Source organism: Galleria mellonella, unplaced genomic scaffold (assembly GCF_026898425.1).
Source record: "Galleria mellonella isolate WM207_F2 unplaced genomic scaffold, CSIRO_AGI_GalMel_v1 utg57, whole genome shotgun sequence".
In the NCBI taxonomy this organism is placed as follows: Eukaryota; Metazoa; Arthropoda; class Insecta; order Lepidoptera; family Pyralidae; genus Galleria; species Galleria mellonella.
The window spans coordinates 1,160,709-1,175,166 of NW_026442119.1; the positions used below are offsets into that span (position 1 = coordinate 1,160,709).

The 14,458-nt window shown below is 34.0% G+C and overlaps 2 protein-coding genes across 4 annotated transcripts in view; both read right to left on the reverse strand.

Annotated features, from left to right (window-relative positions):
• Positions 1-14,458, reverse strand: part of LOC113509749 (uncharacterized) — a 159,077-nt gene that overhangs the window by 33,608 nt on the left and 111,011 nt on the right. The gene's annotated exons all lie outside the window — the stretch shown is intronic.
• Positions 510-4,692, reverse strand: LOC128201661 (uncharacterized). Its single transcript, XM_052899308.1, has 2 exons — positions 3,168-4,692; positions 510-2,643 (listed from the first exon to the last, which is right to left on the reverse strand). The coding sequence occupies exon 2, from the start codon at positions 2,636-2,638 to the stop codon at positions 767-769; it is 1,872 nt and encodes a 623-aa protein (XP_052755268.1). The 5' UTR covers positions 2,639-2,643; positions 3,168-4,692; the 3' UTR covers positions 510-766.

Below are 14,458 nucleotides of genomic sequence, written 5' to 3' on the forward strand. Positions count from 1 at the left end.
TATCTAATCCATTTTCCATATTTCACTTTACAGTTATAGTTTTTATCTATTGATTATGGACAAAACGTGCCTGATGAAAAATTCACGAGATTGAAAGTTTAATTAATTTATGTACTTATATCATTGGAAATCTCGGTCTTGGCTTCCTTCTTTTTTGCTCAGACAACCGTATCGAACTTTTAAAAGCTTTTTAATGAATATTATCGTGATTCTGTTTGAATGGACGGCACGGTTCCATTATGAAATAGGGTTTGGTTTACCTACACCTACCTATTATAATGGCGTCGATCTTATATCTATGTTTAAATTACAACGGTTTATTGATATAACTGGACAATGGGAATTTAAAAAGCGTATTGTGCTTGACGTTTCCAAAAATATTATTCCAGTGTTAAAACTATGTTTTTTTTTATTATTGTTAATTATAAAACACAACTAAGCTCTATTATTTTTTGCACAAGCGACTATTAATCCTCCTTACCATTCCGGACTTCCTCACTCAAGACTAGAGATGGGCAATCCACCTGGGTGGGTTTAAAGTCTGGTGGGTAAAAACCGGGTGTTTTGGGTTTATTGGGTTTAAACCCCATAAACACCCAAATTTTTGGGTGTTTATGATTTTGTACTTCATCATCGTCATCTCAGCCGCAAGACGTCCACTATACTGGACATAGACAATATTATTATGCAGCCTACAGAATAAAAAACTTTTAATTTGATTTTGAGTTTATTAAGAAAGAGATGAAAGTAAAATGTAAAACTACAGTCAATCACTGTCAGATTCAGAGTTATTACAAGCGATGAATTGTATAGGTTCGATAGGCTCTATTTCGTCTAAACTGTTATGTTCATTTACTTGCTCAATGAAAGCTTCTAAGGTATTTTCTTCATTAAACTGAAGGTCCTCGCATTCAGCTTTATGTTTAAGATTCCAGTTATAACAAATGAATGAAATTTTTTCAGTTCTTTCAGTTGTAAGTCGATTTCTTTTGTTATTATGTATGTAGCCTTGGATACTAAAGGAACGCTCAGTGGCTGCCGAAGTACAGGGAGCTGATAGAATACGAATCGCTACTTTGCTTAACTCAGTGGAACCACAAATACCTTTCCACCATATTAGGGGCTCAATGCTATCTAATGAGCTCCATACAAATCCTCTGGCCCAAAAGTTTTCTTTAGCTTTATAACACGCCAAATCTGCCATTACATTTGACAAACTTAAGTGTTGGCTTAAATTGTAGATAAACTCCATACCCTTAAGTTCTTCCTCTTGAGTAAGTTCGACTCCTAGAGTCCTGGGGTCTAGAATATATGCTGCAAAATGTATTGGCCTCATTGCCATATTGCATCTTGAAGATACTGATGTTAGAATCTGCTGTTTGCTTTCTTCGCTCAATGTCGAAATCTCATTTAATGCAAAACGTATCTTAGCTTGTACATCTCTAAATGTAATGTATGTGCGATGCAAACGATTCTGGTCGCTCTCTAAGTAAAATATGCTTTCAGTGACTGGTTCCAAAATACTTATACATTCCCCTGTCTTCGTCCAGAAATCATCACTTAGAATTAAATCTTTAATATCTCTTGAAATTACCACATCTTCTCTAACTGTTAATATTTGCAAAGCTATCTTATTTGCTTTCAAACTTTTTAACGAAGTAACATGACTTCCCCATCTTGTAGCACAAGGCAATTTTAGTGTTTGTGTAGAATCTTCACCCTGCCTTGATTTTATCGACAAGGAACTTAATCGTTGACTCCTTTTAACAGTTTTTATTATATTTATGGCTTGCATAATAAACACAGTTACTTCTTGTATCTTTACAATATCTTGGCACAACAAGTTAAGGATATGTGCACAGCAACCGAGAGGAACAACATGTGGATATTTGAGTTTTGTTAATTCGAATGCCTTTTGTATATTTCTAGCGTTATCGCCAATAAGTACAAGAAACTTATTTGCTCCATACACTTTCATTACTTTTTCAACTTCTTGGCTAAGGTATTCACTAGTGTGAGAATTACTTTCTGTATTCAAACTTTTAACGTATGCAGGTTGAGGTTTTGATATAAGAAAGTTTATTATTCCTTCATTTCTTAAATTAGACCAGCCATCGCACTGAAGGTGTAAGTAACTACAAGCATTTAGTTCCTCATTTAACTCAAAACGCATTTCTCTATATATTTTATCTAAGTATTTTGTCGCTAAAGCTTTACGTGAAGGTATTTTAAATTTTGGTTGCAATTTTTCGAAAAATTGTATCCATAAAGGATGTTGCACTATCGATAATGGCGTCCCTGTTACAAATATAGCTCTCGCTAATTCTGTTTTTATATGATCATCGGTGTCTTGAAACTCAGCATTTATTGTAGTGTTAGCAGACGACGAGGGGCTTATAAAAGAATCATTTGTCTCTATCTCTGACAGTCCAGACATTTTGGTTTTGGACGAGCTATCTTTTATAAGTTTCATAGAGTCTTTTAATGTTTCTGGAGATTTTGGACAAGTGATAAGATGTTGAAGCATTTTGGCAGCATTACTGAATTTGTAGACCTTATTACAAAGCTTGCAAGAAACAGACTTGTTTGGTAAAGTACGGTAGTGCTCCCATATGCGTAAATCTTTAGGTCTCCCCATTGAACCTAAAAAAATGAACGATGATTAGTTGGTCTGACGAAAATTCAACAATAGAGTGCCTATTTTTTTACAATGATTATTTCTTGTTATTTACAATAAATTTATTAAAAAAATAATAAAATAAATACAAAAAACCTTTGTAAAATTACATCTCCTCGGAGGATTAAACGCAGACGCTAGTTTATTATCGTATTGTTCTGTATTTTTCTCAGCAACTTCTTTAATTCGATTAGGTACTTACGCATATTATGTTAAAAATAAATATCTAGTACACATCTTAGGCTATCCACCATTATTATCCAATGACGACTCTCAGCTAACTATGCACTATCATCCAAAATAAACGTGTATGGAAAATTTTATCCCAGTCGGTTGAGGATTGAGGATAATTGCATCAACATACGAACATACCTACATACTTTTATTTACATAACGCAAGCTAAATAAAAGCTTGTAATAATACATCTAATTTTAAGTTAAAATTGTTAAGTGATCATGATATAATTGTATCATTCAAAAATCCACTTACCTTTAATTATTTCTTGTTAAGTATAAATATTATTTCAAATCTGCTCCCTTAATATGCACTTTTTTACTGCTTTTCCTACCTAACACGTTACCAGGAAGTCACGTTACCAGAGTCAGAGTAATAGTGAACACGTTTGACAGTGATTGTCGTCGCCTCATATTCAGCGTCGACGAATAGGGGAATCCCCAGTCATAATGTATTGCATGCGTGGCGGTCTTACTTCAAATCCATAAACAAAGAGATAATTACAGAACTCGATACTAGATGGCGCTGTTTTTGTTTGAAGAAAGTTTGCGGGCTAAAATACATAGAATTTCATCAATGACTTCCACAAAGAACAACATTTCTGTTTTTTCTAAGTCCGTATCTCTTCCGTATATTTCATAAGATATAAGCTTGGGCTACATTGTTATGCAACGTGATTTTGTCGCTGTCTTGCTAGCAGGGTTGACAGATATACGATTTAAATCGTACTCATACTATTATTTGTCTATTTTTTAATGTACGATCGTAAAGATTATGATCGTAATTCGCACAAAAACATACGACTTTTTGGTTACCTGGCAACATTTTTATTATGAAACGAACATGCTCACATCATCAGTCACATGCAACAATTTATTGGGGATTTCCCCTTCACATCTGGCAGTCCTGCTTGCTAGAATATAGGTAAGTCAGCCACAGTTACTGACGATCGATATTTAAAGGGTATTGTTTTTGTGCTAAATATTTCATAAAAACGTTATTTAATACTTTGTGGATTATTAATTTAGTTGATAATCACTGGAAGTAAAATGGATGCTAATTTGAGAGATCAAGATCTTCGTATAAAACAGTTAATAAAAGAAAATCTACGTAAGTACTCTTTTTATACCTAGGTAGGTAAGGTATAATAAACACAAAAGGTACTTAGATCGCGTGTGTTCGAAGCATTTATTCTAATAAATTTAATTTAAAATTGTAGAAAGAAAAAAATGTCTGCCAAGCCGTAGCCGAAGCCGATCTCCAAATATATTTGGCGATAGTGAGACCCAGTGTCCAGATGATATACCCAGCGTCGTCGCAACAAAGAAAAAAAACGAGGATAAAGTAAAAGAAAATTTACTGAAAGAAGAAACAAACTGTTCTAAATGCTTAATTTATGGAGAAGAGGATAAAAGAAATGAGTATTTCGGACTGTTAGTGGCTCAAGAATTTAAATATATACGGCCATGTGTGCGAACGAGGTGTTATGAAGAAATTTTAAAGTATCTACGGGAAGCAAAAGGCCAACATGTTGATCAACTGCAACATGAAAACACTGAAAATTAATTACTTTCATTTTATTATATATAGATTTTTAAAATTTCCTGAAATATTATTAGTTAACGTTTTATTTAATATTGTAGAATTGATCAATACAATTTATAAAAATAATTTATTGGTATTACTTACATATTTTCAAAAAATACGTAAAAACCTATTTTTTTGGGTGATTATGGGAGTTTATGGGTGTTTATTGGGTTTTTACCAAAGCACCGGGTTTAAACCCGGTGCTTTGCCCATCTATACTCAAGACATTTAATTTCGCGCCATTTCGCCCGCGGCCATCTTGTTAAGTCCCTATATTTTGTAAAGTTATAAAATGTTTTTGTATAAGTTTATCCATTAATTTTAGTCTAACATTTGTCTAAGTATGGTGATGTCACATTTTTTTTAGTTTAACCTCTGATCTTTTTAATGGTTCAGCGACAATGATTCATGATTCATATTTGTTGTTACAAATAACTGTAGGTAGTAGGTGTGTAGACATTTAAATAAATCTTTTGTAATATTATAAATGTAATTTTTACAATTATAATATTAGTAGACATGTAATGTCGTTTGTTTTTTTTTATACAACTTAGAATGGCAAACAAGCTGACGGCCCACCTGATGGAAAGTGGTAACCGTCGCCTATAGTAATGAGCAGTACCATGGACATAACAGAGTATACTGTTTCGCCCATGATACCCCCATGCGTTGACATTCCTGAGGACACAGGTGTTATTCCTCTGTACTCAGTAAATTCACGCCACATCCCACCCTTAAATCGAAACACAGCCATGCAAACACAACTGCTTTACGATTGAAACAGGAATGGGACAGAGGTACCCAAGCAATCGACTTTTGTACAAAGTCTCCCTCTGGTATACCATATATGTATATTATAGGTATATATTTAGTATACACGTACTATATGAGATAAAGAAGATTATAGGCAGGTTTTTATCGCGATCAGTGAATATATCCCGGTCACTCGGATGAAGTTGTAGGTAAAAACTAGTATCTGATATTACAATTTAGATTAAAAAATTTCAAATTTAATTTCATCAGTGAGGCCGTTAAAGCGCTATAAGGTAACAAACAAGCTCACTGACATTTATAATATTTTCTGAAATATGTCTGAAATATGTCCTCAATAGGGGACCTCTTGTTAGTGAAATCGTTATTAACCCCAGTTCGCTATGATATGTGTACTTTGTTACAACAAAGCTGTCCATTATCCGGGCAGGTCAGGTCACGGCCAAGGGAATGTCCAAAATGTAACACGCATAGCCGCCTCACCGTTGTATTTTATTGTTGTTTTATATAATTTTCAGCTTTAATGTTTGTTTTACAATAAATCTATTGTTTAACAGATATCTATTAACATATGGTTGAGTCAATCCTTATTAATATTGTAAATGCGAATGTAAGTTTGTTTGTTACCTTATAACACCTTAACGGCTGAACCAATCATTATGAAATTTAGTATACATGTACTATATGGGATGGGAGAGGAAATAGGCTACTTTTTATCCCGGCCAATAAACATATCCCGGTCACACGGATGAAATCGCAATTATTTTTTTCTGTCCATTATATGTCCAATGCTGAACATAGATCTCCCCCATAGACTGTCATAAACAACAGTTTCCCCGTTGCTTATGACAGTCTATGGGGGAGTTACTTATGACAGTTTATCGTTAGAGGGATTTTGCCAGTAGTTGCCGCGCTTAGCAGGCAGGTTGGCAACCGCTTTTGGTCTATTGGTGATGTTTTAGAGGGACGATGCTGCCCATCCCTCGACTATTAAGTTCCCTTAGTCGCCTCCTAAGACACTCACGAGAAAGAAATATTACATTTATTATGGGAGGCTAACTATTTAATTATTTTTCAACACAAGTTTCTTTAGCAGAAATGTTCAGTTTTACTGCCTTAAAAGGATGCCCTAAAATACTGCCTTAAAAGGATGCCAACAATTTTGACTTCACCCTGTATATACGACTGTAGGCGATATTATGGACTGTATATTGATGTATTTGATGTAATTAAACAATGAGTTTTAAGGGAAATAACTATAATAAAGAAAACTACGAAAGACAGACTACGACAGCGAAAAAGAGCAAAGTGACAATTGTGAAAACAAAAAAGTATAAATATAAAATAAAAATAAAAACTTTAAAATAATTAAGGAGTTTGCAACAACGACTAAGTACTCAGACAAATAGTAGTTTTTAGCTATTGTATAAAAGAATATGAGCAGGTAGCTGAAAACTGTTATTACCCCGAGTACTTATATAATGCAGTGATTACTTCCGTCCTGTTTCGTATGGCGTCACTTCTTTACTTAGTAAAAAGTACGTCATTCATAGAAATAGCCGTCATACTGAAGTAATGGCAGAATGCTTCAGATGTTGTGCCATTGTAAACATTAAATGCTAAAATGTGACCTGAATACATTTTTACACAATGAAAATAACATTTCCCAAGTGAATTTCTTGTGACGGACATAATATTTAAATCCAATTAGATACTTAAATGTATTTTATTTGTATGGATATATTTATAATAACTTTCGAAATGTAATACTGAAGGAAAATACTGCAAAGCTTATGGATTCTATTACTATATGTACTAAACTTTCTATATTACAGAAAAATAAATTAATAAAATAGTTTTAAATTAGAAACTTAGTTAAATATTTTCGATAAAAAATATTTTTTTTATACAACATAGAATGGTAAACATGCTGACAGCTCAACTGATGGAAAGTGGCAACCCTCGCCTAGAGACATGAACAGTACCATGAATATAACAAAGCACACAGTTTCGCCTATGATACCCCCATGCGTTGCCATTCCTGAGGACTCAGGTGTTATTCCTCTGTACCCTGTAAATTCACGCCATATCTCACATTTTAAATCGAAACACAGCTATGCAAACACAACTGCTTCACGGTTGAAGTACGAATGGGACAGAGGTACCCAAGCAAACGAATTTGTACAGTCTCCTTCTGGTAAATAATGATATCTGTATATGTAAGTAATATTTAATTAATGTATTCATGTTATATGATCATAATTTACAGTAGCTCTCCACTGTACAAATGTGTATATATATATATATATATATATTATTGATACGTCTGTAACTGTTTATTTACAACAATTTTTAAATTTTATGATTCGAAATTTTTTGACTAAGAGAGAATGTTATACAGCATTAAGCCCACGTTTTGCTTAAAATATTTTTTGTAGTATGGTCAATAAAAAAAAAAAACAATTCTCATTAACGAAGATACCGCAAAATATCAATATTAATAATGTAAACCATATAGGTTCTAAAAAAAGTTGTCAAAATCAGCTTATAAATGGCAAAGAAGTCACCATATATAAAGAGTATAGAAAAATTGCTTCTGATTTAAAGTCGGGTGCTAACTAATAGCCCGGTAGTATGCGGAGAATTCTGTTATAACAGGGGCACAGTCAAGGTCAAAATATAGGTGAGAAAAAGTCCACTCACCTATGACCTTTAACGATAAAATTAATATAAATAAGTAAATTTTTATTATGTTTCGCTAACCATAATTTCTTGGCGACCTTAACGTTTACGAAGGTGAATAAACCAATTCTACGACCAGTTAATTTACGCGCATAATTTGAAATGAAAATAATATATATGTGTGCCAAAGAATATATACTTATAGTTACGAGTATGTAATCTTTCGTTCAATGTATTATTAAATGGTTAATTCTCAAAGTAATTACAGTGTAGATTACTGGTATTGTTTATAGTTTTGACGCCAAAGAAAAATCATATATTCATTTATTTATTACATCAACTGGATGAGCTTTACAGTCCCCCCATACGCTCACCCAGGAAAAAAAATATATATGTATTTTTATACAACTTAGAATGGCAAACAAGCTGACGGTCTACCTGATGGAAAGTGGTAACTGTCGCCAATAGACATAAGCAGTAGCATGGACATAACAGAGTATACTGTTTCGCCCATGATACCCCCCATGCATTGTCATTCCTGAGGACTCAGGTGTTATTCCTCTGTACCCCGTAAATTCAAATCGACTTTTATATAAAAAAGGAATAATACGTATAAACAAAAGAAATAATATTAAAAAGATTTAACCTAACTAGAAATAACATTAGAGCCTAAATCTTTAAACACAAAAACTTTAACATAATTAATAATGATTAATAATAATGTCAAATTTTATTTTTATAGCTATTTCAATAATCCAGTTAATACTAGATATCATCCTCAATCTATGACTGTATTAACACTTTAGAAATAGTACCTGTTGTCCACCACATAAAGTCTACTCAATCATCCACCCGTGTAGGTAGAATGAAAAGGAATTATTAAAGAGTTTTTAAGTTTTAACCTATCTGTTTTTTAGTTAGTTTTTAACAATTTATGTTCAGTTCAACTTTTTATACTTGATTGAGTTACCTACAATCGTACCTACCTACAATACAAATATACAATAAATAATTATATATAAAAAAAATAATTACTAATATTATAAAAGTAAAAATGAGTGTGTTTGTCAACTCTCGATGCCTTTACCACATAACCACTTGAAATTTAGCATACATGTAATATTTGGAATAGCGATATAAGGTACTCATTAATTCAAGCAAAATTTTGCAATCACGCAGACAAAGTCATTGGTAAAAAGTAGTTAACAGATAAAAATATAATTATATGTATACATATGTATACATATGGTTATATGTATTTAAAAAACGAACAGAGTTTCTTGCCTCTAGTCAAATTGTTTATTATTACTTTTCTCCATCCAAGGGTTGCCTGCAGGAGATTGCTCTTAGCAATAAGGCCGCCCATTGTTTTCACAGTATAATATTTTCTTGTAATTGTTTGTATTTATAATAACTTTACAATTGTAATCTTATGGAGGAAACAATAAAGAGTATCTATATATCTATCTATAATTAATATAGGTATTGGTATATTGACTTACTTCTTTATATACTTTTATATGACATAACCAAAGATAGATATAACTAACTTGCTCATGGATACTGAGCGATGAAAGCTAGCAGAAAATAAATTCATATCGTAGCCACTTATGTAAATATCTTTGTTTCTTTCAGACAATAGTCTTACCGGAGACAGTACGACCTTCAATATGTTTACCAAAACAACGACATTATCATTTATTCTAGCTACAAATGGATAATAATCATTACCAGTATCATATTTCATTTTCAAGTAATGATTTTAGAGTTTTTATTAGCTTTCTCATAACGTACTATTACATTAAAACTGTTGGTTATATATTTTTTTATTGTCTAATTTTATCCAAAATTCTATAGAAGATTTAAACGTTTTTTAAAATAGGTTACCAACGTAAAGGACTGACCTCATTAAAACGGCCATGGCATCAGCAATGGGAGAGGCCATTGTGGAATGTTCTTACTTAACAAAAAAACAAATATAGATGGAGACACATCGCGAAAACCTTATTCGGCAAAGTATTGTTAGTAATGGAGTTTAATAGCAATAGGCCAGGTCGATCTCCACATGATTCTTCCTAGAAGCTATTGTTATTAATTCTTATTAAATTCTTCACTATGAGGTAACTGATCTGCATTCATCCCTCACTGGTACCTCGCCAGCATAAACCGATAACGCAGGCAGAGTTACCATTCCATTTTCATCCACAAAAAAGCTCAACCGGCAAAAGGAGAGCTTCCGTGTCTACTCACTACCTACCACTGTCTCTTTGTCGTCATGAAAATCAGGACTACTCTGTTGGTTTTCTGATACTCAGGTACAAGAGTGCACCACTGAAGAGGAATAAATAAGTCTTCCCATCCTTTGAAAATTTATTTCTGGTCTAAACCATCTAGAACAGAACCAATCTCGGTACTAAAAATGATTTGACGTAATCATTCTAAGTGGGTACATGTAGGTAAACGTGATTTTATAGATGGGTATCTATCTAAAAGGGCTACCCACAGTAGTTATTGACAGTACTTATTTAAACTATTCTAATTCCTAGCATACTATTTATCAGAGGGAGACTTTGAACAAAAGTCGTTTGCTTGGGTACCTCTGTCCCATTCGTGTTTCAACCGTAAAGCAGTTGTGTTTGCATGGCTGTGTTTCGGTTTGAAGGGTGGGATATGGCGTGAATTTACAGGGTACAGAGGAATAACACCCGAGTCCTCAGGAATAGCAACGCATGGGGGGTATCATTGGCGAAACAGTATACTCTGTTATGTCCATGGTACTGCTCATGTCTATAGGCGACGGTTACTACTTTCCATCAGGTGGGCCGTCAGTTTGTTTGCCATTCTAAATTGTATAAAAAAACCTATTTATTTCGATTTTCCACTTCGTTAATTCAAAATATTCATAAAAATGTATGACCACAATCAGAATAGGTAATAATAATACTTTTGCGTGACCGGATGACATTTCCCATCATGTAAATGTACAAAGTCATTGAGTGAGTTATTTCAGAAGCCAGACAGGCTGTTGAGAGAGTTTTCATTGTGTAAGCCTATTATGCCTTTGATGTTGTGTTGAAATGTTTATACCTATATGATTTATATATATTTTCAGTATGATTCTAATTACAGTATTCAGTTTTGAATTAAAATCATCATATCAGACTTTAATTGTTCACTGTTGAACATAAGCCTCCCCTTGAGGGGGTTTGCCAGTAGTTGCCACATTTGGCAGGCGGATTGGCAACTGCAGTCAGGCTTTAGAGACGATTTAAGAGGGACGCTGCTGCCCATCCTTCGCCCTCCCTTAGTTAGGCGACGACACCTACAAGAAAGAAAGGGGTAGCCTATTTTTTGCCGGGACTACACGGCGATGTAATAGAATAACTTGATTAAAATAATTTCAACAGAATATTATTTGTAAAATACTAAATTGTTTTTTTGAAATTCAAAGAAAAGTCGTTATTTTGTATCATATCATATAATCGTAGAGATAGATTTTTTTTTAATGGGTGATAATGGAATGGTAACCCCACCCGCGCTAACGGTATACACCCGCGGGGCACCAGTGAAGGATGATAGGTGAGGATGAAGTAGGTCAGTTAGCCCATCGTGACTAATTCAACAAGAATTGTTCACGATGGTTTCCAGGGGGAACCACGTGGAGGTCGACCTAATAGGGCAATTTGATAGCAATGGGGCTGTCAAACTCCATTATTAACAATCCCTTTCCCCCCCGTAGAGATAGGTTATCATTCTAAAACCACAACGTTTATTTAGCAAATATCTCTAATGACATCGTTGTAATAAATTAATAATAAAATATTACACCATATAATTACATACAAGTAATGTACAATATGTATTGAAGAATTTGCTGCATTTTATATTGATGCTTTTAGCATTAATAAAAACAGTTTTTTTTTTTTATACAACTTAGAATGGCAAACAAGCTGACGGCCCACCTGTTGGAAAGTGGTAACCGTCACCTATAGACATGAGCAGTACCATGGACATAACAGAGTATACCGTTTCGCCGATGATACCCCCCATGCGTTGCCATTCCTGAGGACTCAGGTGTTATTCCTCTGTACCCAGTAAATTCACGCCATATCCCACCCTTCAAACCGAAACACAGCCATGCAACAGTATTCATAGCTTACCTTGATTAAAAATTAATTCAGGCGACAGCCATACATGATAATTGGTCTGTACAAGTAAAACTATAGTAATAACTTTAATATTGTCATGGCATATGAAATAGCTTTGAACGCTATTGGGTTTAGGCTTTTTTGTTATTAAAATTTATACGTGACTTCCTAACTTTTCATGACTTCGTAATAAAGTTAATATGATACCAATATGGAAGTAAACACTTATGATTTTAAGAGACTGTATAACGAATCATCAAAATCGATTCCAACAAGCGAAAATATCGCCTAATATAATCGTATTAATGTATAAAATGCCAAAATTTATCACGATGATGAATGAATGGATGTTTGTTACTTTTTTACGTAAAAACTACTGAACAGATATAATTAAAAATTAATACCCGTGTATATCTTAACTTGGCATAAAGGAAACTTTATTTATTTATTCTTTATTGCACAATAAAATTTTGTACAAATGGCGAGCTTAATGCCATATGGCATTCTCTACCAGCTAACCATTGGATAAAAACACTTTATGTACTGATTCACGTGGACATAGCCGGAGGGTACAACTAGTCACAATTAAATGTCACCAAATTAAAACCTACTCCAAAATTATTAACGTAAATAACTCTATAATAACCTTAGTTCATCCCTGTAACCATAAATCATAATTAATTAGTGACAGGTGAATGGCTATGGTGAATTGAAGTGTCATGTACGGATGACAATTATTATCGACGACCACAGGATTGTCGTGCATGCCGACTGTAAACTTAACGACTGCCTATGTCGTTTTGTATGTTAATTAACCCTATATATAGTAGATAATATTATCCATGTTTAACCCTAAAATGTCTAACAAGAAGTTTTTTTTTCAATGTGTGATAATGGTATGGTAACCCCGTCTGCGCTATTGGTATACACTAGCAGGGCACCAGTGAGGGTTGACAGATGAAGATGAAAGTAGGTCAGTTAGCCCATCCTGACGAATTAAACTAGAATTAGTCACGATGGCTTCTAGGGGGAACCACGTGGAAGTCAACCTGACAGGGTATATTGCTAGTAATAGAGCCATTTGACCCCATTACTAACAATCCCTTTCCCCCCAACAAGAAGTATTATATCGAACGAAGTTTTTTATATATTTGTTTTTTCTTCAAAATAAAATAAGCCCATTTTACTAGTTGATAATGTAACTTTCTATAGCTGTAATAATTTTTAAAATCCGTCTAGTAATAGTAAGTTACAATGGGTTAACTCTTCCTTTCCCATAGGTGTCGTAAGAGGTGACTAAGGGAAATTAATGATCAAGGGGTGGGCAGGGAAGGGCAGCAGCGTCCCTGTTAGAGCATCATCGAGGGCTAACTGCCATTGCCAATACGCCTGCCAAGCGTGGCAACTACTGGGAAACTCACCCTTATGTGTAGTGGACAGTTAAGGGGTTGATATGATGAGATATATATACCTAATCCAGCCATAAGTTCTGTTACAAATGAAAATGCATTTTAATGTGTAACATGTCTATAGATGACGGTTACCACATTCCATAAGATTAGCTATCAGCATGTCTGCCATTCTAAGTAACAAAAAAAAAAAAAACAAAACCCTATATCAAGCTGTCTGTTTAGGTCTAGTAATCTATTATGCTCACTTATTGAAATATACTAGTGCCATAACAAAAAGGCACAGAGGTTTAAGTTCCTGAAAGGAAATAACAGGACTTTATGCTTAGGACTGTCTTCCGAGTCCTATTTATTAAGTTATATTTCATATTGTGTATACGCTATTTCCGCAACTTTGTCTGTCTGTTATTTATGATGACACATCACATCCTGTAGGTATCTATTTTACTTTCTCAACTACGTTTTTACCAACTTTCAATAGAACCACACAACTCTCGTATTTTTTATGCAACTTAGAATGGCAAACAAGCTGACGGCCCACTTGATGGAAAGCGGTAACCGTCGCCTATAAACATGAGCAGTACCATGGACATAACAGAGTACACTGTTCCGCCAATGATACCCGTCATGCGTTGCCATACCTGAGAAATAGGGTATTGTTACTGTGTACCTTGAAAATTTACTGCCATATCTCACTTTTCAAACCGAAACCACAACTGTTTCACGGTAGGAACATGAATGAGGCAGAGGTACCCAAACAAATGACTTTTGTACAAAGTCTCCCTCTGGTGGTGTTGCAGTAGTTCATGGGCGACGGCAGGCGCTTTCCATCAGGCAGACTGTCTACTCATTTGCATAACAATAAAAAAAATAGATAAATGGTAAATGAATCTATGTATAGATACGTTTTCTCTAGTGTTCATCATCATCATCATCATCAAATATTGCC

Coding starts and splice junctions, on each gene's coding strand:
- LOC128201661 (XM_052899308.1), bottom strand. CDS start 2,638: ATGGGGAGACCTAAAGATTTACGCATATGGGAGCACTACCGTACTTTA.